This window comes from Notechis scutatus, chromosome 2, assembly GCF_049901735.1.
Source record: "Notechis scutatus isolate UNSWTSFEM ecotype Mainland chromosome 2, rNotScu1.2, whole genome shotgun sequence".
Lineage (NCBI taxonomy): Eukaryota > Metazoa > Chordata > Lepidosauria > Squamata > Elapidae > Notechis > Notechis scutatus.
Window position 1 is genome coordinate 7446215 of NC_142010.1, and position 27908 is coordinate 7474122.

Consider the following 27908-nt stretch of genomic DNA (forward strand, 5'->3'; position numbering starts at 1 on the left):
ATTTCAAAAACCCAGTTACTTCTTAAGGGTTTTTTTTTTGGGGGGGTGTCTTTTGGTACTTCTTAAGGAAAGGACCTTTTGAAACTACTCTGTTAAAATGCTGTCCAACTATAAATTGGAGGGGCGTCAAGATATTTAAATTTATACTGGAACAGTGGTGGTTGTTGAAAGAGTCAGAACACACCGTTACAGCTGATTGATTAAACAGAGCTGGGTTCTGCATGAGGCAATCTAAGCTGCGATTGGTTGCCTTGCGTGAAAAGGGGGAGTTTCCTTGTTTCCCGCCTTTTTGCCCAGTGTGCTCTCATGGTTTTATCTGATGTTCCTGCTGTGTTGATTTTACCTCACCAGCTGCACAATTCCTTGACACAAATATCTTCCTTGTACCGTCTCCCACCTTCTTATACTCCTGTGAATTAGAGGGGTTTTTCTCTGAGTCTCTTCCATAAGAATTAGCTGTAATGTGTTCGTCCAAATGGGATTATTCGCTTCATCACTGGAAGCTTTTAAGAAGAGACTGGACAGTCACTTGTCTGAAATAGTATAAGGTTGGACTAAAAGACCTCCAAGGTCCTTTCCAGATCTATTCTATTCTGGATGATATTGACTCTGAGCTCTGTTTTTTTTCCAAAGTTTTTTTTTTTTTACACATCTCTTCACGTGAGCAATGTCATTCCAGATTACAATATTTATACATAATCATAGTTACACTTTCAACTTAATATCACTTCAAATTATTATCTATTCGACTAATCTTCAGATAAATTTCCCTTTCATATTTCAATTCATTAATTCAATATCAAAATCATTTCATCCTCACATATATTTTCAATTCTTTATCCCCTATTATTTCCATTTTCAGCTTACCACCTATTTTATGTTACCTTATGTATTGTTATCATCTATAACTTTCTCAAGACCAATATATAATTAGACAGTCAATGAAAGAAAAAAATGAGTAAAAGTAAAGTAAGATTAATACATTTAGGATCCAAATGGTATATCCCCCCATCTACAATATATATCTATTCCTGAGATATTCATATAATCATTTCATATTTTTTCTTTGTTTCCAAAATTTACCTATATAATTCTAATAAATTTTCATTCCCCTGCTTTTGATTATAATTCTTTCATTATAAATATTTATAAATATTATTAAATTATAAATATTATTCTCATATCCTTTGTATAATCAATTGTATTTTCTCTTTCATGAATACCACAGAGAAATAAAATAAAATAAAAACAGAGTTAATTTCCCCTTTTACTTCCCTTTGACCAATTTCAACCTATAGCATTTTTATAACCTTAATTCACACTTTTTAAACATACCAGATTTTCACCCGTCATCATATTCTGTTTTCCTAATATCATTTAAATAGTCATTAGCATATTTTAGAATATGTATGTGTGTGTGTGTATGTATGTATATGTATATATATATATATATATATATATATATATATATATATATATATATATATATATATATATATATATATATATGTATATATATATATATGTATATATGTATATATGTATATATGTATATATGTATATATGTATATATGTAGGTCTAGGTGTGTTCGGGTCTTTTCCCGTATAAGATTAAGAGTATCTTGGCAACATTTCAGCGAGGTCCCACTCACCATCCTCAGGCTGGTGCTTTCAGCTTCATGCCAGTGCAAGCAGTGTGTGATCGGAGCTGCCGTCTCTCTATAAATACTGGTGGTGGGGGCTGGTGTGCTGGGCTGGTTGGCTGTGCTGCTGCCTCTTGATTGGTTGATGGAGTTGATGTTGGTATAATGGGCTGTGTGATAGCCTTGTGAGTTTTGTTGTGGAGATATCCTGGATCATGTGCTGTAATCTCCTGGATCATTTGTTTTGTAGTGATCTTTTTTCCATTATCCTCTCATGTTTTAACAGCTTGGGTAATAGGCTGTGTGATGGGATTGCAAGTTCTTTTGTTGTGGTATCCTGGGTCCTGCGTTGCAATATCCTGGGTCGTTTGTGTTTTGATCTCTTTTTCATTAGCCTCCTATGTTGTAACGGCTTGGTAATGGGTTGTGTGATGACCTTGTGAGATTTATTGCTGTGGTATCCTTGGTCTTGTGCTGTGATATCCTGGCTCATTTGCTGTGTTGCAACTTCTTGAGTTCTTGTGGTGTAATTTCCTGAGTTTTCTGATGTGATATCCTGAGCAGGTGGCCGTGATATAGCATTCTGGGTTCTAGTCTGGCTTCGAGTTTGGGGTCTGGGTCTGTGTTCTTGGCTGTGTCAGCTTGTTTGGTTTTGGGGTTGGGGTGTGTGACAGCTGGCGAAGCAGCCATGGTCTGGTTTCTGGATGGTGGTTGTCCTTCGTTTATAGGATGGGCTTGGGCCTGGGTCTGATGAGGGGGATTGGCGGTGGTGATGGCAGCTCCGATCACACACTGCTTGCACTGGTACGAAGCCGAAAGCACCAGCCTGAGGATGGCGAGTGGGACCTCTCTGGTGTGGCTCCTTCCATGAACAACCAGGGAGCTCTTCTGACCAAAGCTTTTGCTGATATGGTTTTTCTCCAGTGTGGATCCTGCTGGGCATAGTCAGCTGTTTTTAGCTGCTGCTTCTACCCTGGGAAGACCAGGAGAGCCTCCCTCCCTGCATCCCCCCTCTCAGCGGAGAGCCAGAAAGGGGAAAGTCTCCTGCTGTTGTTCTCTCCTCCAAATCCTTTCTAGGAATTTACTGTTAAAATCTTTACCAACACTTTGCTGTACTCTATTCTACCATCATCTATGGTGGCCGTTGCTTATCTCTAGTGCACCATTTAGTGACATAAAGCTGAAAACTATGTTGTTCCATCTCTACCTAAGGCATGGAGGCTGTTTAGTGTTTCCTGTTCCTGTGTAAGAAATGTATCCCATTGGCTGCAGACTCCCAGGGGTGGGGATCTTAGCTAACTTTGTAGGCTTTGTCTGGACCACATGGCTTCACCTGAGTGCTGGCTGATGCAATCTTCCCAGGCCAGGTGGTGAGAGGGGCAGAGGCCTTTGTTATGTAGAATACTCTGGCCCAGGTCTTAATGGCCCACCCATTGACAAAGGCAGAGGTGAGCTTCTGCTTCTGAGGTGAGTTTCTGCTTCTGAGTTTCTGCTTCTCTTTTAGGGGAAATATTCTGCCTTTTTAATATTTCCTTGGATATTTCATTTTCCTAGGAGAGGGGTGGGTGATAACTTCCTACAATCCCTGGTTTTTTCCCCTAAAACACATGTTTTGAGAAAAGATTAAAAGGTGATCAGATCAGGGAGACCTGCTGGGTGCTTTTAATTTTTCTGATGCAAAGGGGGGAGGCATTGATAAAGAGGCAACAGAAAAGGATCCCTTCAGTGGTTCCCAAAAGCTTTCAACCATGAAGGTCTAGCAGCCTGGGAAAAGTTCTTGATTTTTTTTTACAGTATCCAATTTTTCATGCCAATTAATTTTCAGATGTTTGATGTACTTTGTGAGCTTACAGTCAGGTTGTAAGCACAAGCCCCTTCATTCTCCACAGCCACGGTTTGCCTTTAAATTACAGGCTGCCCATTTCCAAGGTTATGGTTACTAAACCTGCCCTAGCTCTTAGCATCCAGGGTTTGTGAGGCCAAATTGAGGTTAGCCAGTGTGCAATTCAGGCTATTTAGTGTTTTTAAAATTACACACAATGAGCCCTGGGACTTCTACTCATGAGACCACCAGTGCAACATATCCTGCTTTACTGGGTAACTGGGCAGCATCATTTGTGAGTCACTGTCAGGGCTTCAGGGTTTGGAGTTCTCTTTTCTGCTATCACTTAAGTGAGGGAATTGCCTGAGGGGGGATGCCCCCTCCCCCATGGGATTAGCAGGGATTAGAGATGGGGTGTGTATATAGATAGCTTGCAGGCATGGTTTGAGGAGGAAGAAAAATAACTCATCAGTATTGCAGTTACTAAACAGATAAATCAGTTTCAACAAAATGGAGACACAACAGATGAGAAAGGGAAAAAAACTGGATTCACATGCTTCAAGAAAAATGAAAAGGTAAAATCATTTAAACACACAGTAAATGCAAGGATGAAACTTTTTTTGTAAATGAACTTAAAAGTATTCGCCTTGGGTTTTTCTTAAAACCACAGAGAGGAAAAAAAACTGAACTCTCTGCTTCATCCAGTCTAGTTGGCCAGAGTAAACTACGTGAAGACATTTTCTTTTCCTTTCAGTGCTTCCAACTCTTTTAACAATTTAAAATTCATATCTGAAGGGATCAGTTTGCAGACGAAAAGGTGTCTGGGAGAGACTTTGGTTCCCTTTACAAAGTATGTGCACTCCCCTCCAAGGGAACTCTCCGGCCAGTTTTCAGACTGGGGGGAAAACAATCTGTGAGGACTTACTATCCCCAAAAAAGACAGTCTGGGAGAACTTTCTGCCCTCCGCAGACAAGTACTGGCACTCCCCTTCCGGCTCAGGTTCTCAGATTTGGAAGAGTTCAAGTCCAGGAGGACTTGCTCCTCTTCAGCAGGCAAGTAGTGGCACTCCTCTTACTTCACAACTTCCTAATTACCTAAATTCACAATTACGTAAAATCCTAAGGTTTGCTTTTGTGATAACACTGGACAAAAAAAAAATTGTTCCCTCCCTCCAATAATAACCTGCTTGGCTTTCTCCTTCTCTAACAAATGGTCCTGTGCTCTGGCAAACCCCGCATGCTCTCCAGACTATTGATCTTTCTGCGGTTAGGAAATGCACAGAGGAAGGAAGATCCAGTTGTGTTTATGAGAAGGGCCCTCTCACTCACACACATGCAGGCATACACACATTTCCCATACTTAAATTTAGAATTTAGAGGTACTCACCTTCCTTCCAAATAGCCTTTGAGCTCAACACTCAAAACCCCTTTAAAACCTTTTTTCCAAATGGTCAAGGTCCAGGAAAACTCACTCACAGACTCAATGGGTCTGCTTGCCAGCAAGGGAATCTTACCTGGCCTGGTCCATTGGTTAGGTTAGCTTGGAGTCCCATCTGGGGTGCCAAATTGTTGCAAGAATTATCCTCCTGGCTTCAGTTCCAAGTGGAGAAAAAGACACTGGAAACATGGAGGCTGTTTGGAAAGATGGTTTATCCTTAGTTATATACCCTGTGTTAAGGTATATAACACCTTAGTGTTTCCTGGTCCTGTGTAAGAAATGTATCCCATTGGCTATCAGACTCCCAGGGGTGGGGGTCTTAGCTAACTTTGTAGGCTTTGTCTGGACCACATGGCTTCACCTGAGTGCTGGTTGATGCAATCTTCCTAGGCCAGTGGAGAGATCGGCAGAGGCCTTTGTTATGTAGAATACTCTGGCCTAGGCCTTAATAGTCTGCCCATTAACAAAGGTGGTGGTGAGCTTCTGCTTCTGAGGTGAGTTTCTGCTTTTGCGTTTCTACTTCTCTTTTAGGAGAAATATTCTGCCTTTTTAATATTTCCTAGGATATTTCATTTTTCTAGGAGAGGGATGGGTGCTAATTTCCTACAATACAATAGCACCATCCAAAATTCCTTTTTGAGGAATTCCACCAGAAAAGGGCAGTTAGCCATTTTCCACTTTCTTTTTCTCTCCACCTATAATTTTAATCCTGAGAAAAGTTTGAATACAAAGAATCAAGCCAGAATTCAGTCAATTTCTCATCTACACTTTTGAATGTGAGATCACAAATGAAATTCAATCCTTCTCTAAACTCTTCAACTTTTGTCTCATGTGGATTTCCTTGTGTGCACTAAGGGATGATTTATGCTTGAAGTAAAGATCACAGACTGGACATTTGAAAGGTTTCCCCATGGTGTGGGTATTCTGGTGTGTTAACAGGTAGGAATTCCGACTGAAACTTTTACCACAATCAGGACATTCAAAGGGTTTCTCTCCTGTATGAGTCCTCTGGTGTATCACCAGGTAGGAATTCTGACTGAAACATTTCCCACAATCAGGACATTCAAAGGGTTTCTCTCCTGTGTGTGTCCTCTGGTGTCTCATGCGGTGAGAGTTCTCACTAAAACCTTTTCCACAGTCAGGACATTCAAAGGGTTTCTCTCCTGTGTGAATTCTCTGGTGACTCACAAGGTTGGCATTCTGACTGAAACTTTTCCCACATATAGGACATTCAAAGGGTTTTTCTCCTGTGTGAGTCCTCTGGTGTTTCATGAGGTGGGTATTTGTAATGAAACATTTCCCACAGTCAGGACATTCAAAGGGTTTCTCTCCGGTGTGAGTCCTCTGGTGTATTATCAGGTAGGAATTCTGACTAAAACCTTTTCCACAGTCTGGACATTCAAACGGCTTCTCTCCTGTGTGACTCCTCTGATGTTTCATGAGGTGGGAATTCTGACTGAAACTTTTCCCACAATCAGGACATTCAAACGGTTTCTCTCCTGTGTGAGTCCTCTGGTGTATTACCAGGCTGGAATTCTCAATGAAACTTTTCCCACAGATAGGACATTCAAAGGGTTTCTCTCCGGTGTGAGTCCTCTGGTGTATTGTCAGGTAGGAATTCTGACTGAAACTTTTCCCACAGATAGGACATTCAATGGGTTTCTCCCCTGTGTGTGTTCTCTGGTGTCTGATGAGGTCAGAATTCTGACTAAAGCCTTTTCTGCAGTCAGGACATTCAAAGGGTTTCTCTCCTGTGTGAGTACTCTGGTGTCTCATGAGGTGGGAATTCTGACCAAAGCCTTTTCCACAGAGAGGACATTCAAACATTTTGTCTCCTGTGTGAGTCCTCTGGTGTATTACCAGGTAGGAATTCCGACTGAAACTTTTCCCACAGATAAGACATTCAAAGTGTTTCTCTCCTGTGTGAGTTCTCTGGTGACTCACAAGGTTGGCATTCTGACTGAAACTTTTCCCACAGACAGGACATTCAAAGGGTTTCTCTCCGGTGTGAGTCCTCTGGTGTATAATAAAGCGGGAATTTGTAATAAAACCTTTCCCACAATCTTGACATTTATAAGGTTTTTCCATGGAGTTAATCCTCTGATGTATTACCAGGCTGGAATTTTGACTGGAAGTTCTCCGTCAGGACATTGAAAGGGTTTTTCTCGTTTGAGACTCCTCTGGTATATCACCAAATTGGAATTGCAACTGAAAGTTTTCCCACAATCAGGACATTCAAATAATTTTTCTCCTATGCAAGTTCTCTTGTGTATCATGAGGCTAGAATTCTGATTGAAACTTTTTCCCACAATCTAGACACTCATACAGTTTCTCTCTGGAGTCAACCCACTGATGCATCACTAGACTGGAATTGAGACTGAAACTTTTTCCGCTCAGGACATTCAAAGGGTTTCACACTCCTGTGTGAGTCCTCAGGTGCTTCACCAGGCTGGCATTCTCACTGAAACTTTTCCCACAGAAAGGATATTCAAATGTTGTTGTTTTTTTGTGTGTGTGTCCTTTAAGTGTCTCATGACTTGGGAACTTCTAATGAAACTTTTACACAATCTGCACAGTGATACATTTTCTCCCTGCTGTGAGTCCTCTGATGTATCACCATGTTGCCATGCTCACTAAAGCATTTACCACATTGGGAGCACATTTATGGCTTTCCTCTTGTGTGGTTGCTTCCATGAACCACAAAAGAGGTGTTTTGACCAGTTTTTGCTAAATTGAGATAATTTGTATAGCTTTTTTCCTGTCTGGCTCCTCTTTTGCATAATCAGCTGTGATTTGCAATCTGTGCTTTTCCCACATTAGGCAAATCTATGGAGCTTTTCCACAGCTGATATTCTTGAGGTCAAAAATATGGACAATGCTTTGTTTAGTGATGTTTTCATTCAAGCTGTTTTCTTCCTCACAGGTTGTGGCCTGCATTCCTGTCTGCTCTAATGTGGCTTTACGATTGACAGTTTCTTCCCCACTGACTTCCAGATATTTCGCTCTTTTGCTGAATGAAAAGTAATTTCCCTTGACTTCATGTAATGTATCCTTGAGTTGTGCATAATCTGCTTATTCAAGCTTGAAATCTTTCTTGATTTTATCTCTTTTGTCTAACAGTTGTTTGAGGAGGATGAGAATTGTGTGTTATTGTGAAGGAAATGGAAAATATTTTGATTTCTAGCTTGATCTTCTTCCTTTTTCAATGTTGCTTGCTATTTAAAATTGTCCCAGGTGCTCTTATTGTCATCCTCTTTGTCTGTAAGATTCAAAGAAAAATGTAACCTTAATTGTTTATAAAATGGTTAGAGATGATGTAAAAAAAAGAAAAAAGTATATATTACAATGAAAAAGCAAACATGCCCCAATGCTACCATGTTTTACCAAAAATAAGATCCACCCCGAAAATAAGCCCGAGCTTGATTTTTGGAGTGGGCCCAATATAAGCCCTATCCCAAAAATAAGCCTGGGAGTATGGGTGTTGCCAGCATGAGAGATGGCGAGCACACGGGGAGAGGGGGGGGAGAGGAAGACGGTGTCCAGCTGCAGCTTAAACCTGCCGGCCCCTTGGGGCAGTGCAACAACTACTAATTCCAAGCATGGAGACATGTGTTGTGCCCCCTTTGTAGAAGCGGGGGAAGGCCTGTTCCAATCACAGTGTTGCAGCATATCACGGAATGGTGGGAGAAGATAAAGCCTCTTGACTCCTGTGCATGTCTCTTCACTTTTCACTAAGTGTAAAGGTGTGTGTGTGTGTGTTTGTGTAGCGGAGGGTCAGGTGGGAGGGCGGCAAGGGCTCTGCAGAGAGAGGGGAGTGAGAACAAAGGCGTGGAGCTATGCATTAACCAGACGGGAGGTGGGAAAGGTTTCCTGGGTGCCACACACGGCTCTGTCCTCGCTGGGTTCCACAGCTGAGGGACGATGGAACAACCCACACGCAGTTGGCAGCATGACTTTCGCCTGTCTCTTTCTGGGTGCGGCACTTCCCCTTGTTGGACTGCTTCCCAAAGCCAGCAGCTCCGCAGCCAGCTGCTTTGCTTTTTCCTTCTTTTTCCTCATGGGAGACTCACAGGAGGCTTGCGTGGTGGCACCAGCAGTAGGCAAAGGCAGAAACATGGGGGAGACAGAGGCGATCCCAATGCGCTGCCCCACCATCTCTCAGCTTGACTGTGACTGTGCCGAACAAGCACCAGCATAGGGTGTCTGGATTGCCTGCCTACCTCATGCCTCTTCCTGCTGCTGTTGCTGCCACGCAAGCCTTCCGTGAGCCTCCCGTGAGACAGGCAGCTATACCGCATGTCAAGATCGCCTGTCTTCTCCCCTCCCCCCACCTCTCACTCCACACTCAGAATTAAAGATATTTGCACTGTGCCAAGAAGGCTGAGACATGTGAGGTCTTGGCATGTTGCAGCCATGGGAAAGCAGACAGTGTGATGGAGAGGGTGGGGCCAGTGGTAGTGCTTAAAAAAAAATAAGACCTCCCCCAAAATAAGCCTGAGTGTTTATTTTCAAGCCCCCCAAAAAAATATAAGACAGGGTCTTATTTTCTGGAAACATGGTAGAAAAGTCTCTTACGTTATTTATGATTCATTTGACACATGGAAAACTACTGAGATCCATATTCAAATAACCATTCAATCAAATTCAGTTGTTTAGTTGGGTCAATCACAAGTTCTTAGCAATGCAAAGAAGTATCAATTATATATTGAAGTGCTGGGATAGATTATATAATGACAGACATATCCCTACAGAGGGAAATACAGATATACCCACCTACACGTGTATTCATGGAGAAAATCTATGTCTTTCAAAGTTGACAATATGTCCCAAAATGGTTACAGTCAAACCTTCTGAGCTAAATTTAGAGATCTGGGGGCTTTAACTGATAAAATGTTGCCAAACGCCTCTGCAAGATTTGAAGCACCACTTTTAGAATAGAATACTTTATTGGCCAAGTGTGATTGGACACACAAAGAATTTGTCTTGGTGTAAATACTCTCAGTATACATAAAGAAAAGGTACATTCGTTAAGAATCAAGAATCATAACGTACAACACTCAATGATAGTCATAGGAAATCCTCAGCAGCAAATCCTCAACTAGTCCCCACTTAACCTACTGCAATTAGAACTGATATCTGTGTTACTAAGCAGCCCAATCATTAAACGACTTGATTCAGAAATCTGATGCAGTTCCTATCTTCAAAAAAAGGGGGGATGTATTCACAAAACCACAAACCAACGAGACTGACATCAACGCCTGAGAAGATCCTGAAAAAGATAACCAAGCAACAAACGCCTAGAATCAAGCAAATGTATAATCAGAAGCCAACATGGGTTTGTTGAAAAAAGATCATGCCAAACAAATCTTATTTCATTCTTTGAGAAAGTGACTAAATTAGTAGACCAGCAAAATGCTGTGGACACTTGAATTTCAGTAAGGCATTTGATAAAGTAGACTACAATTTACTTCTTGGTAAATGAAGAAAATGTGGGATAGCAGTGGGGTATCCAAAGGCTCTATCTTAGGCCCAGTATTCTTCAGTATCTTCATAAACAATGAGTGAATAGAAGGGGAATTCATCAAATTTGGAAATGACACTCAGCTGGCAGGAATAGCCAACACCCCAAAAGACAAATTCAAGATACAGAAGAATCTCGAAAGATTTGAACGCTGGGCCCTAATCCAACAAAATGAAAATTCAATGGAGAAAAAAGATCGGTTTTACACTTAGCCAAGGAAAACCAAATGGCAAGGTACAGAATAGGCACAACCTAGCTCAATAGCAGTAACTGTGAGATGGATCTTGAAGTCCTAGAGCAGGGGTCCTCAACCACCGGGCAGGGGGGACGGTCCCGGTCCGTGGAGCACTCTGTACCGGTCCGCAAAATTTTTAAAAAAAAATGGCGTCTTTCTTCGCCGGTGAATGCTGCTGGATGGGGATCAAGGACACAAATGAAAAAGAAGGGGAGGGAGGAAGCAACCAAGTCTGTCCTGCTCTCTGGCTCAAGCGCCGGTTTCCTCCCGCCTCGGTTTCCCCCGCCTGTTCCTCTCTCAGTCGCTCTCTGCTCCTCCAGCCCAGGAAGAAACTGCTTCAAAGAAGCAGGGGGGGTGGCTTTCCTGTCCGCCGCAGCTCCTCTGAAGCGCCCGTTTTACCCCACCCGCCGCCCACGTGCAGTTCAATCCACAGTGCTCCGAAGCGAAGAAGGCAGGCAGGCAGGCAGGCAGGCAGAGCGGAGCACTGTGGATTGAACGCGGCGGGCGGGTGGGGGGAGGTGGGGGAAACGGGCGCTTGGAGGCACTGCGGCAACAGGAAAAGCCACCCCCGCTTCTTTGAAGCAGTTTCTTCTGGGCTGGTGGAGCAGCGAGAGCGACTGAGAGAGGAACGAGGGCAGGCACCTGAGGGAGGGAGGGAGACACCTGAGGGATGGGGCTGAGGGAGGCAGGGCCGGGCGCTCCTTGAACTTGGTGGTTTGCTGGCAGACGTTTTATTACCCGACTAGGTAACAACATCAGATGTTACCTAGTCAGGTAATGAAACGTCTGCAAGCAAACCACCAAACTCAGATTCTCCCCTTGAAAAAGTGTTTGTGCTTGAAACTGGTCCCTGGCACAAAAAAGGTTGGGGACCACTGTCCTAGAGGACAAACACCTAAATATGAACCAGCAATGTGATGCAGTGGCCAAAAAAGCTAATGCAATCCTAGACTGCCTTAACAGAGGGCTAGAATCAAGATCACATGAAATATAAGTACCAATTTATAATGGTTTGGTAAGATCCCACTTGGAATACTGCAACCAGTTTTGATTGCCACAATATTAAGAAGAAGAAAAAAGTGAAGAGCAGCAAGGATGATGAGAGGGGCTGGAGGCTAAACTGTATATAGAAGGGTTGCAGGAATTGGGTATGTCTAGTCTAGTGAAAGAAAGAACTAGGGGTGATATGATAGCAGTCTTCCAATACTTGAGGGATCAAGAAGAAGGGAGTCAACTTATTTTGCAACGCAGCAGAAGGCAACATAAGAAGCAGTGGATGGAAACTAATGAAGGAGAGAAGCAGCCTAGAACTAGGGAGAAATTTCCTGACACTGAGAACAATTAACCAGTGGGAGGGTTTGCCTTCAGAGGTTCCCATGGGGGCTCCATCACTGGTGGCTTTTAAACACACAGGACAGACATTTGTCTGAACTAGTACTGGGTCTCCTGCTTGAGCAGGGCGGAGGAACAGAAGACCTGCCAGGTTCCTTCCAACCCTGTCACAATGCTCCAGTGACGGAGCCCCCACAACCTCTGGAGGGGAGCCATTCCCAAAGGATCCACCTTCGCTGAAAGAGGTTTTTAAATCTTCCCCCAGCAGAAAATTGCAGCCACCAGTTTCACAGCCTGCAGCCCCAGCGGGCTCCGATCTGGGGAGGGAAGGAACCTGCAGCCGACCTGCTTCAGCCCATTTGCTTCTCTGCTTCCAGGCCGTGGAGGGAACCGAACAGCCCGACTCGCTCCCGGACTCCCCTCCCACCTGATGCCCCCACCTCACCCGCCAGCTGCTGCTTCGATCCTGGGAAGACACTCGGCCGACCACCTTCCTCCCATGAGTCATCCGGAAGAGGAAGTTCCTCTGCGCTTCTCCTCTCATACTATCCTTTCTAGCAATATGGTACTCGATGGTTTTACCTCCTTTATTCTGTATTGTGCACTTTTCAGGCACAAACGTTGTCTACCTACCTGATCGCCATCTCCAGATAAGTGGCAGAAAAACACGCTTGTCCCGTCTCTACTACGTAAGGCGTTTGCAAAATGTTTTCACTGATTAAATGATATCGAGTCAATTTTGACTTCCAGCAACCGACCATTGCAACTGAACCAAGTGAAATAGTGAAATGTGAGGCTACTTAGCTCACGAAGATTAGCTTCGTGCTGAGCCCTAAAAGTTCATGAAGGTTTTACAGAATTATGCAATCAGTTTTCTTAGGGGTAACTGACTCAAAGTGATCAAAACCTCTCTACATCCCAAAACTTTATGACTGATTTCCTCTGGCTCCCAAGGATTAGGGCATGGGAATAGCATCAGGTAGACACTCTAATAAGGGAGCCAACTTCACTCCTGCTGGCCAGAGCTGCACCCCAAAGCACCCAGCATGAAGCTTCATTCCTGTAGGATGGAAATTTTCTATTCGCTAAATGCTATGTGCTTCAGTAAATTGGCCTACATGGAAGTCTCCATTAGGTCAGGGGTGGGATTCAACCGGTGTTCCTATCGGTTCGGTAACTACGTTTTCCACGTAATGTAGTGAGCTCCCATTACTTGTCCCAGCTTCTGCCAACCTAGCAGTTTGAAAGCATAGGGACCACTTTAGTGGGAAGCTAATAGCGTTCTGTGTGCCTTCGGTGTTTAGTCATGCTGGCCACATAACCATGGAGATATCTTCGGACAGCGCTGGTTCTTTGGTTTTGTAACAGATGAGCCCCGCCCCCTAGAGCCGAAAACAACAAGCACATATGTGCAAGGGGAACTTTTACCTAAGAGATGATTACATCTCTATATCCTAAACTGTTATGAGTAATTTCCTGTGGCTCCCAAGGATTTAGGATGTGGGAACACCAACAGGCCAGAGACCCCAAGGGAGCAAGCTTCATTCATGCAGGCCAGACTGCATCCAACCATGCCCAGTGTCTATTTTATGGCTGAAGGAAGAAATTTTAAGTCTGTCAAATGCTAAATGCCATGTGCTTCTGTAAATTGTCTTGCAGAGGAGTCTCCATTAGGACAAAGCTGGAGAGAACATACGGAGCAGAGGCTAGAAAAAGGAGGCTTAGAAAGAGGGGGGGACTGCCTATATATGACAAGAGAAACATAAACTCCCCAAAGTGATTTTTCAAAGGGTTGTAAAAGTATATGCAAAAATACTGTATATGAAAGGTTGCCCTAGTCTTTATTTGAAATGCATACCTTTTTCAACCTAAAATGTTTTTTTAAAACAAGTTTTATTGGTTTTTAAAGACAAACAAAAACAAACAAAACATAAAAACATAAAAACTTTCTTTCATAAATGTACAAACAGTGTGTTGGTTGGTTTACAATTTTTTTGTGCATCCATTTCATATCATAGTCTCAATTACAGTTACATTGCATAATAACTCATCAATCAGAAATTGAATACCCTAGTATCACTATTAATCAGTCATTTGACTATAATTTTGTTCATTGATACTTTACGAGATAACTATAATTTACTTAGTTTATTTTATAACAATTCATATAACCATCCCCAAATCTATCCTAGAAACATTTTATAGATATAACAAAAGAAGAAATACATCTTTATATATTCATTATTTTCTAAAATTCTAAGTATTCTATTATTATATTTTATTATCTAACCATTGATAGAAAAGGTCCCAAATTTTATAAAATTGTTTATCTTCTTGTTCTCTAATTTCAAATGTCAATCTACTCATTTCAGCACATTCCAATATTTTCTTAATAATTTCTTCCTGTAATGGTATTTTCTCATTTTTCCAGTTTTTAGCAAATACAATCCTAGCCGCTGTTAATACATTTACAATCAAATATTTTAAATCTTTACTGTATGTATCAGGTAAAATTCCCAATAAAAAAATCTCTGGTTTCAAGTCTATATGTTTCTTTGTCATTTTTTCCAACCACATGCGTAAACCTAAAATGTTTAAAATAATGTACAAAACAAAATAATTTTACAAACAGCCTTAGACAAACACCTCTGTAATTCACAAGAGCATAATAAGTTGTGGGGGGTGGGAAGGAAGGCACAATACAGATTTTATTATCTTCACTCTCAAATGTAAAAAAAAATGTTAGAATTTTCCTATGGACTTGATTTCTTGGTCTGGTCTACCAAGTGGGGCTTGGCCTGAGGGACCTTTCATGGCTGAGGAGGGACTGCAATTTGGGTGTCCCCACTCCTAGTCCAGCAACAGCACCTTCCCCATGCAGCCCACCAGCTCTCTAATTGGAAAGCCATCCAGAGAGACTCCTTACTGCACATTGGTCTCCTCCCCATCAACTGCAGGAAGGAGAAGCCTGCAGGGTGGTGGTGAATGAATGTGGGGAGTCCTCGCTTAGTGACCACAACCGTGACTGGCAATTCTGGCAAACCACTTTATTGCAACAGGCTTTTCACCTCACTTCCCTTCTGGTCATTAAGTGCATCAACATGGACATTAAGTGAGTCATCAAATGACTGCTACCTTTGATTTTATTTCTGTCTTCTACATGAGCTTTATCTTAAGCTTGTTGGGAAGCATGCTAATGGCTATCACAGGATCGAGGGACAATTGATGGTTGTAAATGCAAAGATTGTTTGCCAAACTGTTTTTTATCTATCATCATAATCTTAAATGGTTGCTAAACGAGGCAATAGCCTTGTTATCCTAGCTCCCTCAACTGATCGTCATACGGTTTAGTATCCAGACCCTTTATCACCTTAGTTGCTTTTCTTTGCACTTTTTCGATAATCTAAAACATCTTTTTTGTACTGTGGTGACCAGAACTATGCAATATTCTAAGCATGGTCTCACTAGCATAGTGTAAAGCAGTACTATTAATTATTGGTGGCTTTTTTGAAACATTTTGTGTCTTCTCCATCATGGGGACATCAACTTTCACAATGTCTGTTGAATTGGATTCATAATTCAAAGAGTCATCAGGGAAGTAAAATAGTAAGAGAACATCTGTCTGATCTTGATGAATAAAAATCATCAAGACCTGATGGATTACATCCCAGAGTTCTAAAGGAGCTGGCAGAATCACTGTACCACATCTTTCAAAAATCCTGGAACACCGAGGAACTGTCAGAGGCCTGGAAAAGAGCTCATGTGGTTCCCATCTTCAAAAAGGGGAAAAAACAGACCCAGAAAACTACAGACCAATCAGCCTAACATCAATACTCTGGAAAATACTGGAAAAGATTAAAAAAAACAAAACAGGTCTGCCAATATCTAAAAACAAGTAAAGTAGAAGTCAGCATGTGTTTGTTAAAAACAGATAATGCCAAATCAATCTCATTTCATTCTTCAGCATAGTGACTGAATTAGTAGAGCAGCGAAATACTGGGGACATAATAGAGTTCAGCAAGGCACTCGACAAAGTAGACCACAACCTACTTCTTGGTAACTAGAAAAAAGTGGGATAGATCGCATCACCACCAGGTGGATTCGTAACTGGCTAACAAATTGTACCCAACAAATAATCCTTAATGGGTCTACGTCTACATGGAGGGAAGTAAGCAACAGGGTCACAGTACTCTTCAATATTTTCATAAACTATGTACCGAAGATGAGGGAATAGAAGGGGAACTTACCAAATTTGCAGATATACTAAGCTGGCAGGAATAGCTAAACACCCTAAAAGATAGGCTCAAGATCCAGATGAATCTTGACAGACTTGAACACTGGGTCCTATCTAACAAAATAAAATTCAGTGTGGAGAAAAATAAATTCTTAGGCAAGAAAAACTACACATATAGACTGGATGAAACCAGGCTCAATAGCAGTTATTGTGAAAGAGATCTTGTAGTCTTAGTGGACAACCAGAGACTCTAGAAAAAGTGCAGAGAAGAGCAACCAGGATGATTAGGGGACTGGAGATTATAACATATGCAGACCGGTTACAGGAACTGGGCATGGCTAGTCTAGTGAAGAGAAGGACCATGTTATGTTTTAAAGTTCCCTGCCTGGTCCAAGGACTGAATATAATAGACCAGCGAAGACATGAAAGCAGTCTTCAAATATTTGAGGGGCTGCCACAAAGAGGAAGCGGTCCAGCTATTTTCCAAAGCGCTTGTAGGCCAGACAAGGAATAATGGATGAAAACTGGACAAGGAGATTCAACCTGGAAATAAGGAGAAATTTTCTGACAGTGGGAACGATTGGCCAATGGAACAGCTTGCCTTTGGAAGTTGTGGGAGTTTCATCACTGAAGGATTTCAAGAAGAGATAGGACTGTCATTTGTCAGAAATGATGTAGGGTCTCTTGCTTGAGTGGTGGGGTTGGACTAGATGACCTACAAGGCAGTGGTGGTATTTGGCCAGTTCGACCTGGTTCTGGAGAGCTGGTAGAAGCGATGAACAGCTAAGTCCGAACCAGATCTCTCCGCCACTCTGCTGTTGGGCCCACCTGCCCGCCCGGGCTCACATACTCACTTTTATCAGCTGAATTTGAAGCACAGCTGCTTTGCGCGGCACAGAAGAGTGCCGTGCGGCAGCTGCGGAAGCGACCAGGACCGTGCAGGCTTGCAGGAGGTGAGTTAGAACGTCTCTGTGCCTGCACAAACGCTTCTGCGCCTGCGCAAAGTGAGTGTTTGGCAAAGTGTGTGCACGCGTGCAAAATGCGCCCAACAAGCCATGCCCACCGAACCGGTGGCAACAGTATTTGCATCCCAGCACCGCTACAAGGTCCCTTCCAACTCTGTTAATCTGTCTTCAGCTCTTCAAGTCAGATAGATCCTCTGTGATGGTACACCCAATGGCTGCTTTAGAGGTTGTAACATTAAAAGGGAAACTGTAGCTTAGGTGTCCAGTTTGAAACATCCTAACTTCCTTCTCTCAGACTGGCAGCGATGGAGAAAAACATATCTGAATCTGAAAAGAATGCCAATAAAAACAGATCCAGTTTAGCCATTCTAATTTTTTAATGAAATATCATTCTTTCATAGAATATAGGATTGGAGCAGATAGCAATGCAACAAATACATTAAGAGGCAGAAAACTAATTGCAGCTCACATCATCAGAGTCACAGTGTGCATGGACTGATGTATGACTGAAACTGAAATTCTAAATTTATAATAAGGGAAGGGAAGGTGAGGAAGACAGATTGGTCATAGAGACACAGAATGCACAAAAGAGGGATTACAAGTTAACAATTGCAGTGCATTAGAAACCCATTGTATGTGTGAAGTCCTCATCACTGATAGAGTTGGGAAATGAACTTTACATAACATTATTATTAAATTCATTTATTATTAAACTTAATTGGTTCCCATCTCAGTTTGAGGCAACTCTGAGCGTCTTGCAACTCTTGCCTTGCCCTAATGTTCATAGCAACACTTCACAATACCCATTTTTTACATGCCAAATGCTTCTGAAAATTCTAACATAATGCATTTTGAAAAATGAGACATTTTCTATTGTATATTTTTCCTCATCTTAAGATAGCAAAACAGAGAGGTTCGTCCCTCTTCTGCATTATCAATGTGGACAGTGTGACAAAATGGCAGCCATTTCCCCAAGTCCACCGCATGACCCAGGGACGAATCCAGGGCCCACTAAAAATGGTGGCTGCTTCCAGGACACAGTCATGAGGCCCAAGGATGCATGTCCTTCCCTCCCTCCCCAACATGAGGATCAGAGATCTTCCAAAGGTGAAGAGGAGGAGGAGGAGGAGGAGGAGGGTATGAGGCCTGGTGGGGTGGCAGTCAGGCCTGAGGACAGCAGAGACCCAGCAGGAATGGGGAAAATCCTGGGGGGGGGGCCTCTGGGGAGCTGAAGGAAGGGGCAGGGGTGGGAAACAGAACATAGGGTGTCTTCGAGGGTGGGGGAGCCCCAGGAATGCCTGTGGCAGGCAAGCCTGACCCTGCTCTAGGCCTCTAAGAGTTTTCCCCACTCCTGTGGTAACCAGTACTCTGCTAAGCAACTCACACATTCAATTAAAGGCTGCCTCGGGGACAGCAAGGGATTCGGGTAGTTAAGGAAAGCCGTCTCACTTAACAGTCTTTGCAATATGCAACCGTAATTGCAAGACCCATAATTGTTGTATCTTGAGGATTACTTTTATGTTGGCTGGGGAATTTGGGGGCTCAAAATCTGGGCGAAACCAAGATAGAAGACTGAAACTCCACATGTGGGAATTACATAATCAACATACAAAGAAGCTCCACCCAAAATTCCTTTTTGAGGAATTCCACTACTTCTGGAAAAGGAAATATCCAGAAGCTGATAACCAGAAACTAGTAGTTAGCCATTTTACATTTTCCTTTTCTCCCCACCTACAAGTTTAAGAAATATCCAAAAGCTTCTGCTGATAACCTGAAGCTAGTAGTTACCCATTTTCCATTTCCCTTTTCTCTCCAACTAGTTTACTCCTAAGAAATGTTTGAGTAAAATGAATCAGACCAAAATTCAAACAATTGATTTATCACCTACAGTTTTTTTTAAATTTACTTATATATTTTCTCTTTACATACAGTAAATGCTTAATGAACAGCATACTGTCTCGGTTTGCTTACATATAGTAATATTTTTAAGTTCCTAATTTCTACCTCTATTATCCAACCATTGATAAAGCAAGTCCCAAATTCAAAAATATTATGTTTCTTCTTTTTCTTTTATCTTCAGTGTTAGTCTACCAATTTCTGCACGATCTAATATTTTAATTATATCTTTTTCTATAGCTGTTTCTCATTTTTCCAGTTTTGTGCAAATACAATTTTTGCTGCTGTCAAGACATGTAATATTAAATATACATTCCCTCTCTCATATTTTTCTGGTATTATGCCTAACAAAAATAGTTCTGGCTTATAATTTATATGCTGCCTTAACATTTTTTCTAACCATGTATGCACTTTCATCCAAAAAACTTTTGCCTTTGAACACATCCACCATATGTGATGATATGTGCCCAATATTTGATTAAATTCCAACATTTGGTGGGCATATTTTTAAACATTTTTGCTAGCCTGGCTTGTGGTAAGTGCCACCTATAGAACTTTTTATACAGATTTTCCTCATACGTAGTTGCCATCGTCAATTTATAGTTTCTTTCCCAGAGTTTTTGCCAATTGTTCTTTTAAAAGTCATATATCTTAACATCTTTCTCATATTTTGATTGCATTTGTATATGTGGCCACCACGATAAACACCCTGTTTCTGTAGTTCTTGTTTAGTTTCTAGTTCCCCTTCCACATTCAAAGTATCTTTATATGTTAATCTTTTTCAAGATTTACTAGATTTGGGTGAACAAATGCTTCCATTTTCAAACACAATTCAAACAATCAATTTCTCACCTACACTTTCAATGGGAGATAACAAATGAAATTCAAGTGTTCTCTAAACTCATCTATTTTTCCGCATATGGATTACCTTGTGTGCAATAAGGGATGATTTATGCTTAAAATAACGTCAACAGTCTGGACATTTCAAATATTTCTCCATGGTGTGAACACTCTGGTGTCTCATAAGATGGTAATTTTGACTGAAACCTTTTCCACAGTCAGGACATTCAAAGGGTTTCTCTCCTGTGTGAGTCCTCTGGTGTTTCACCAGGTTGGAATTACCACTAAAACTTTTCCCACAGATAGGACATTCAAAGGGTTTCTCTCCTGTGTGAGTCCTCTGGTGTATCACCAGGCTGGAATTCTCACTGAAACTTTTCCCACAGTCAGGACATTCAAAGGGTTTCTCTCCTGTGTGAGTCCTCTGGTGTCTCTTGAGGCTGGAATTTGTAATGAAACATTTCCCACAATCAGGACATTCACAAGGTTTCTCTCCTGTATGAGTCCTCTGGTGTATTACCAGATGGAAATTTTGTCTGAAATATTTCCCACAATCAGGACATTCAAAGGGTCTTTCTCCTGTGTGAGTCCTCTGGTGTTTCACCAGGTTGGAATTGTCACTAAAACTTTTTTCACAGATAAGACATTCAAAGCGTTTCTCTCCTGTATGAGTCCTCTGGTGTATTACCAGATAGGAATTTTGTCCGAAACATTTCCCACAATCAGGACATTCAAAGGGTTTTTCTCCTGTGTGAGTCCTCTGGTGTTTCAAAAGGTTGTAATTATCTCTAAAACTTTTCCCACAAATAGGACATTCAAAGAGTTTCTCTCCTGTATGAGTCCTCTGGCATATCACCATGTTGGAATTCTGATTGAAACTTTCCACATAGATAGGACATTCAAAGGGTTTCTCTCCTGTGTGAATACTCTCGTGTCGAACCAGGCTAGAATTATAACCAAAAGTTTTCCCACAGATACGACATTCAAAGGGTTTCTCTCTTGTGTGAGTCCTCTGGTGTATCATCAGATGGGAATTTTGACTGAAACTTTTTCCACAGTCAGGACATTCAAAGGGTTTCTCTCCTGTATGAGTCCTCTGGTGTATTACCAGATGGGAATTTTGTCTGAAATATTTCCCACAATCAGGACATTCAAAGGGTTTCTCTCCTGTGTGAGTCCTCTGGTGTTTCACCAGGTTGGAATTGTCACTAAAACTTTTCTCACAGATAGGACATTCAAATGGTTTCTCTCCTGTGTGAGTCCTCTGGTGTATCATCATGTTGGAATTCTGATTGAAACTTTCCACATGGATAGGACATTCAAAGGGTTTCTCTCCTGTGTGAATTCTTTGGTGTCTCATGAGATGAAAATTTCTAATGAAGTTTTTCCCAATATCTAGACACTCATACAGTATCTCCTTGGAGTCAATCCACTGATGTATCACCAGACTGGAATTTTGACAATGCCTTGTTTAGCGGTGCTTTCATTCAAGCCATTTTCTTCCTCACAGGGAGAGGCCTATATTACTGTCTGCTCCACATAGCTTTACGATTCAACTTTTCCTCCAACTGACTTCCAGAAATGCTGAATTAAAATAATCCCCTTTGACATTTCATGTAATATATCCTTGAGTTGTACATAATCTGCTTATTCTGGCTTGAAATCTTTTTTAATTTTGTCTAACAACTTCTGGAGGAGGAGGAGAATTGTATGGTTTTCTGAATGAAATGGAAACTATTTTGATTTCTGGCTTGATTTAATTCCCTTTTCAACATTGCTTGTTATTTGCAGTTGTCCCGAGTGCTCTTCTTGCCATCTTCTTTGTCTGTAAGATTCAAAGAAAAGTGTAACATTAATTGTTTATAAAATGTTTAGAGATGATGTGAAAAAAGAAAAAATTACAATGAAAAAGCAAACATGCCCCAATACTAGAATAAACTCTTACTTACCTTGTTTATAATTCATTTGACACATGGAAGACTACTGAGGTAGTATTGATGTTCAAATATGCATTCAATCAAATTCAGTTGTTTAATTGGGTCAATCACAAATTCTTAGCAACACAAAGGACTATCATCAATTATAACTTGAAATGCTGGGGATAGATTATTTAATTGCAGACATATCCCTACAGAGAGAAATACAGATATTCCCTACCTACACCTGTATTCATGGAGAAAATCTATGTCTTTCAAAGCTGATAATATATGCCAAAATGGTTATAGTCAAACCTTCTGAGCTAAATTTAGAGATGTGGGGGCTTTAATTGATGAAATTGTGAGAAGTGAAAATTGTAACCCTAAAAAATTCAGTAAAAAATTAATACTGGAACTCCAGGTACCCTGGATAAAATGTTTGCCTTTAGCTCTTTTGCAGATTAGAACGAGCCCTAGAAAGGAAGGTATTTCACCATATGAAATGATGTTTGGCTTACCTTATCCTGGGATTATGGGAATGCCTGGGATGGAGTTTAAAGATGTCTTCCTTAGAAAATATATACAAGGACTGTCCCAGTGTTTTTCTCTTTTAAGGTCTAAAGGACTACTAGCTTAAACCCTACTTTTCAAATTTGCTGTCCATAGTTCCAGCCTGGTGATTGGGTCCTAATAAAAGGCTGATATGAAGAAAAACTTTGCCACGTCCTGCTGACCACTGAAACAGCAGTCTGGACAAACAACAAATGGTGGACCCACTACACATGTGTAAAAGGACCAGTTAATGAACTTAAAGAGGAGAAAAAGGAGAAATTACAACCTGTCTGGAAAGGGCCATACCAGGTGCTGGTGACCACTGAGTTGGCCGTGAAGTCCAGAGAGAAAGGTTATAGATAACAGATAATCAGAGTTGGAAGGGACTTTATAGGCACAAGCGGGAGACCCTACACCATTTCTGACAAATAATTTCTGACAAATAGGTTGAACACACTATTCTAAAGTCGAGGGACCAGTGGACTCACCTTCTGGATGGACAGCGAAACGGGACACATCGAACCCCTTCGTTTAACGTTGAAAAAAAAATACACTTAGTTTATGGAAAAAGTGGACGATTGGGTTTCTCATTTGGCTGGGGGGTAATAAACATTTGTATAGTGTTGTTGATCATCTTGAGTAGGGAGATAGTTTGGAAGGTGGATGTAAGTCCCTAACGACCAGCTGGAAGTTTTAAAATCTAAGAAAAATAAACAAACACAATTACGCCAGGTAGGGTGGGCCCAGTACACTAGAAATATGAAGCTCACAGTGGTGGTGGTAGTTGCCTTGTGGGAAGCCATGCAATATGTGAAGGTAGGAATGGAAACTTTTGATGCATTGCCTCATTATCCTATAAAATGGCAGCAGCTATGTTTACATACTGGACATGAGAGTAAGTATTCCCAGGTACAGACACCACTGAAACTGATTGAAGCTACATTGGGAGCTGGAATCTGTATTAGATCCACCTTGAGTGATGGGATACCGTTAGGTTAAATACCCAAGGTATAATCGTACATATGATGTAGGTATAAACCATAGGGATGTATCAAGTAGAATGGAGTTTCTGTATAATCAATGTGCTGAACTTTATTGAAATTATTCACCATCCTCTAAAAATTTTAGAATCCTGGAAGAAGGGCTACTTTTACCATATACTGAATTGAAGAGTGCACCGTCAAACCTTATCTTTTGCATAACATCACTACACACTTAACACATACTGATGAGTCGACCTTTAAGAGGTTGTGGGTTCTATTGACCTCATGGCTACCAAATTTTGCCTGGCTAAAGGACCTATTGTTATACATAATTGCTATTATTGTTATAGGATTTATATCATGTATTCATGTAATTTGTATGCAATGTTTGCCTCTATGTGGTAACAGCTGTAATACTGCTATCAAGTAACTAAGCCAAAGACACTAGGGCTAAAAGGAAAATGATTCAGCCAACGAGAGGTGAGAATTATGTCGCAGGATTAAGATGGAGGTTTACAGAATAAAGGATAAAATAGAAAAGGTCGGATTGTGAGAAGTGAAAATTATTCCTGTAAAGAAAAAAGCAAAAGTATTGACATATTTCTCTTCTGTATATTTCTCTTCTGTATAACCCGAGAAGCCCCTGATCAAATATTAACTAAGAAACCGCTAACAAAGCAAAATCCATTAAGAATAGTCCATATGAGGACAGTTGTCATGCCAACCCAGGACATTAGCTGTCCAGATATTCCCAGAAAAGGGTGTCTTGGAAGGTGGGGGAGCCCAAGGGATGCCTGTGGCAGGCAAGCCTGGCCCTGCTCTAGGCCTCCAAGAGTTTTCCTCAGTCCTGAGGTAGCCAGTACTCTGCTTAGCAACTCGCTCATTCGATTAATGGCTGCCTCAGGGACAGCAGGAGATTCGGGTAGTTAAGGAAAGCCGTCTCACTTAACAGTCTTTGCAATATGCAACCGTAATTGCAAGGCCCATAATAGTTGTATCTTGAGGATTACTTTTATGCTGGCTGGGGAATTTGGGGGCTCAAAATCTGGGCAAAACCAACATAGAAGACTGAAACTCCATGTGTGGGAATTACATAATCAACATACAAAAAAGCTCCACCCAAAATTCCTTTTTGAGGAATTCCACAACTTCTGGAAAAGGAAATATCCAGAAGCTTCTGCTGATAACCAGAAACTAGTAGTTAGCCATTTTACATTTTCCTTTTCTCCCCACCTACAAGTTTAATCCTGGGAAATGTTTGAGTAAAATGAATCAGGCCAAAATTCAAACAATCGATTTCTCACCTACACTTTCTTTTTTTAAAAATATTTATATATTATTTATATATATTCATCATATCTATATGTAAAAGACAGACTTAAAAATTAAAATTAAAATAAACAAGAAAATGGTAATGTCTGACCTTGATGAATATAAATCACTGGGACCTGAGGGATTATATCCCAGAGTTCTGAAAGAGCAGACAGGTGTTATCTCATAACCATTGTATCATATGTTTAAATAATCTTGGAGCACTGGGGAACCACCAGAGGATTGGAAAAGAACTGATATGGTTCCCATCTTCAAAAAGGGGGGAAAAATAGACCCAGGTAACTACAGACCAATCAGCCTAACATCGACCTAACAACCTTGGAAGATACTGAAAAAAATAATAAAAAAACAGACCTGTGAACATCTAGAAACAAATAAAATCATAACTAGTGGCCAGCACAGATTTGTTAAAAACAGATCATGCCAAACCAATCTTATTTCATTCTTTGACAAAGTGACTAAAGTAGTAGACCAGCAAAATGCTTTGGATTTAGACTTCAGCAACGCATTTGACAATGTAGATCACAAGCTACTTCTTGGTAAGCAAGAAAAATATGGAATAGATCGCATTACCAGCAGATGGATTTGTAACTGGCTCACAAACCATATACTCAACAAATAGTCCTTAATGGCACTACATCCACATGGAGGGAGGTAAGCAATGAGATATCACAAGGCTCTGTCTTAATCCCAGTACTTTCAATATCTTCATAAATGACTTAGATGAGGGTATAGAAGAACTCATCAACTGGCAGGAATAGCCAAATACCCCAGAAGACAAGCTCAGGATCCAAAAAGATCTTCACAGACTTGAAAAATAGGCCCTATCCAACAAAATGAAATAGAATGTGGAAAAAAGCAAACTTTTACACCTGGGCCGAAAAAAAACTAATGGCACAAGTACAGATTAGGCGAAACCTGGCTCCAAAACAGTAACTGTGAGAGGGACCTTGGAGTCTTGGTGGACGATCACTTAAACATGAGTCAGCAGTGTGCAGCAGCAGCCAAAAAAGCTGATACAATCCTTGGTTATAGAAACAGAGACATAGAATCAAAATCACGTGATGTATTAGTACCACTTTATAAAGCCTTGGTAAGACCATACCTGGAATACTACATCCAGTTTTAATCACCACATTACAAAGAAGAAGCTGAGACTTTGGAAAAAGTGCAAAGAAGGCAAGATGATTAAAAGCCTGGAGATGAAAACATATGGAGAATGGTTGAAGGATTTTGGTTTGGCTAGTCTAGAGAAAAGAAAAATTAGGGGTGACATGATAGCAGTATTCCAGTACTTGAGAGTCTGCCAGGAAGAAGAGGGGATCAATTTATTTTCCAAAGCACCAGAGGGCAGGACAAGAAACAATGGATGGAAACTAATCAAGGAGAGAAGCAACCTGGAATTCAGGAGAAACTTCCTAACAGTGAGGACAATTAACCAATAGAATAGCTTGCCTTTAGACATTGTGGATGTGACATGCTTCACCCCAGTTGCTTCTCTGCTTCCAGGCCGTGGAGGGAACCAAACAGCCCGACTTGCTCCCGGACTCTAATCCCACCTGCTGCCCCCAACTCACCTGCCAGCTGCTGCTTCGATCCTGGGAAGAGCACAGAAGCCGCTCTGCACACCACCTTCCTCCCATGAGTCATCTGGAAGAGGAAGTTCCTCTGCGCTTTTCCTCTCTTCCCATCCTTCCTAGCAATATGGTACTCGATGGTTTTAACTCTTTTATTATGTATAATAAAGTTTTGTATTGTGCACTTTTCAGGCACGGATGTTGTCTACCTGATCGCCATCGCCATCTCCAGATAGGAGGCAGAAAAACACGCTTCTCCTAAGAAGTGAGACAAAAATTCTAATTGAAACAACCCTTAAGAAAGTAAAACAAAATTTTGTCAATTTTATAAAGATATAAGAATAGTAATCATAGTTAAAGCTATTATTTAGTAGAAGACAAATGTAATATAATATATTATGATATTTAAACCAGGAACCTGTATAGATGCCAAGAACGTTGTTGATACCATGTTTTACGATGTAACAAAAGAAACTTAATAAAAATATTTTTTAAAGAAAAAAAGAAAAAGAAAAACACGCCTCTCCAGTCTCTAGTACTTAAGGTGTTTGCAAGATGTTTTCAGTGTTTAAATGCTATCAAGTCGTTTTTGACTTCCAGCAACCGATCATTGCAACTGAGCAAAGTGAAATAGTGAAATATGAGGCTACTTAGCTTACGAAGATTAGGTGACAGGAACTGGGCATGGCTAGTTTAGTAAAGAGAAGGACCAGGGGAGACATGCTAGCAGTCTTCTAATATTTGAGGGGCTGCAGCAAGGAATAATGGATGGAAACTGAACAAGGAGAGATTTAACCTGGAAATAAGGAGAAACTTTGTGGCAGTGAGAACAATCAACCAATGGAACACTGTTTGTAGTTTAAATAGTTTTTAATCCAGTTAGAGTTTAAGCATTGTCATTCAGTCCATTAAGTCATTCACAGTATTTCCATCCAGTAAGACTCACTAGTATAGTCCAAGTAAAGAGTCCTTGCAATATCTTTATCAGCCGATAAAGATATCTTCTCCTCCTCCGGTTTCACTCTCCAGAGAAACAAACGCTGGATATTCAGCAAACAGTAGCAAACAATAACAGTTCAGTCACAGGCACTCACAGTTAGTAATCACAGTTAGTCGCAGCAGCACACAGTTACAGTAGCACACAGTTACAGCCAGTTACAGACACAGACAGACAGCAAGCAAGCTTTCCAGCTTCTAATGCTTCCTTATATTGTAACTTCTAACCGCACCCTTAATCGGCTAATTGCTTGCTGCATTGTGCTTAAAGTGATAAGCACTTATACCATGATATCTAAGTTTTATATATTTATTCACCCAAACCATATTTGGTATCAATGTTATACCTAACAAGCTTTGTCTTCCGAAGTTGTTGAAGCGCCATCACTTGAGACTTTCAAGAAGAGATTGGACTGCCATTTGTCAGAAATGGGTCTCCCACTTGGGAGGGGGGTTGAACTAGATGACCTACAAGGTCCCCTCCATCTCTGATTATCTGTTATCTATTATCTGCTACATGCTGAGCCCTAAAAGTTCATGAAGGTTTTACAGAATTATGCAATCAGTTTTCTTAGGAGTGCTCTGCCCAGCCTGACTTTGCTCTTCCCCAGTTTTCTCCACAGCCA

The 27908-nt window shown here is 41.1% G+C and overlaps 6 protein-coding genes across 13 annotated transcripts in view; 1 reads left to right on the plus strand and 5 right to left on the minus strand.

Annotated features, from left to right (window-relative positions):
* LOC113428439 (uncharacterized) overlaps nucleotides 1–26349 on the minus strand; it is a 196611-nt gene extending 170262 nt beyond the window's left edge. The window contains exon 1 of the mRNA XM_087953155.1: nucleotides 26287–26349. The gene's annotated coding sequence lies outside the window, so the exon portion shown is untranslated. The remainder of the gene's footprint in view (nucleotides 1–26286) is intronic.
* The window catches only part of LOC113431375 (uncharacterized), a 161216-nt gene extending 134862 nt beyond the window's left edge, over nucleotides 1–26354 (minus strand). The window contains exon 1 of the mRNA XM_087953072.1: nucleotides 26287–26354. The gene's annotated coding sequence lies outside the window, so the exon portion shown is untranslated. The remainder of the gene's footprint in view (nucleotides 1–26286) is intronic.
* Nucleotides 1–27908, plus strand: part of LOC113431412 (uncharacterized) — a 170464-nt gene that overhangs the window by 54604 nt on the left and 87952 nt on the right. The window lies entirely within an intron of this gene.
* Nucleotides 1–27908, minus strand: part of LOC113426492 (uncharacterized) — an 807865-nt gene that overhangs the window by 25332 nt on the left and 754625 nt on the right. For 2 of the 3 annotated variants that reach the window (XM_087953084.1, XM_087953080.1), the window contains exon 1: nucleotides 26287–26414. The exons of the other annotated variant lie outside the window; for it this stretch is intronic. The gene's annotated coding sequence lies outside the window, so the exon portion shown is untranslated. Of the gene's footprint in view, nucleotides 1–26286; nucleotides 26415–27908 lie in introns of those variants that run through there. 3 annotated transcript variants of the gene reach the window in all.
* LOC148131675 (uncharacterized) lies at nucleotides 1562–26372 on the minus strand. 4 transcript variants are annotated; one of them, XM_087953241.1, is made up of 2 exons: nucleotides 26287–26372; nucleotides 1562–8162 (listed from the first exon to the last, which is right to left on the minus strand). In XM_087953241.1, exon 2 carries the CDS (start codon nucleotides 6989–6991, stop codon nucleotides 5699–5701), a length of 1293 nt encoding a protein of 430 aa, XP_087809367.1. In that variant the 5' UTR covers nucleotides 6992–8162; nucleotides 26287–26372; the 3' UTR covers nucleotides 1562–5698. The 4 variants fall into 4 exon arrangements, with proteins under 4 accessions (XP_087809367.1, XP_087809366.1, XP_087809369.1 ...); XM_087953240.1 differs by lacking the exon at nucleotides 26287–26372 and adding an exon at nucleotides 12437–12508; XM_087953243.1 differs by lacking the exon at nucleotides 26287–26372 and adding an exon at nucleotides 12432–12485.
* Nucleotides 13816–26388, minus strand: LOC148131676 (uncharacterized). Of its 3 annotated transcripts, XM_087953252.1 has the most exons (5): nucleotides 26287–26360; nucleotides 22883–23094; nucleotides 20015–21751; nucleotides 17072–17517; nucleotides 13816–14770 (listed from the first exon to the last, which is right to left on the minus strand). In XM_087953252.1, the coding sequence occupies exon 3, from the start codon at nucleotides 21284–21286 to the stop codon at nucleotides 20054–20056; it is 1233 nt and encodes a 410-aa protein (XP_087809378.1). In that variant the 5' UTR covers nucleotides 21287–21751; nucleotides 22883–23094; nucleotides 26287–26360; the 3' UTR covers nucleotides 13816–14770; nucleotides 17072–17517; nucleotides 20015–20053. The 3 variants fall into 3 exon arrangements, with proteins under 3 accessions (XP_087809378.1, XP_087809379.1, XP_087809380.1); XM_087953253.1 differs by lacking the exons at nucleotides 13816–14770; nucleotides 17072–17517 and adding an exon at nucleotides 17549–18842 and having other exon boundaries at nucleotides 18922–21751; XM_087953254.1 differs by lacking the exons at nucleotides 13816–14770; nucleotides 17072–17517; nucleotides 22883–23094 and adding an exon at nucleotides 17549–18842 and having other exon boundaries at nucleotides 18922–21751; nucleotides 26287–26388.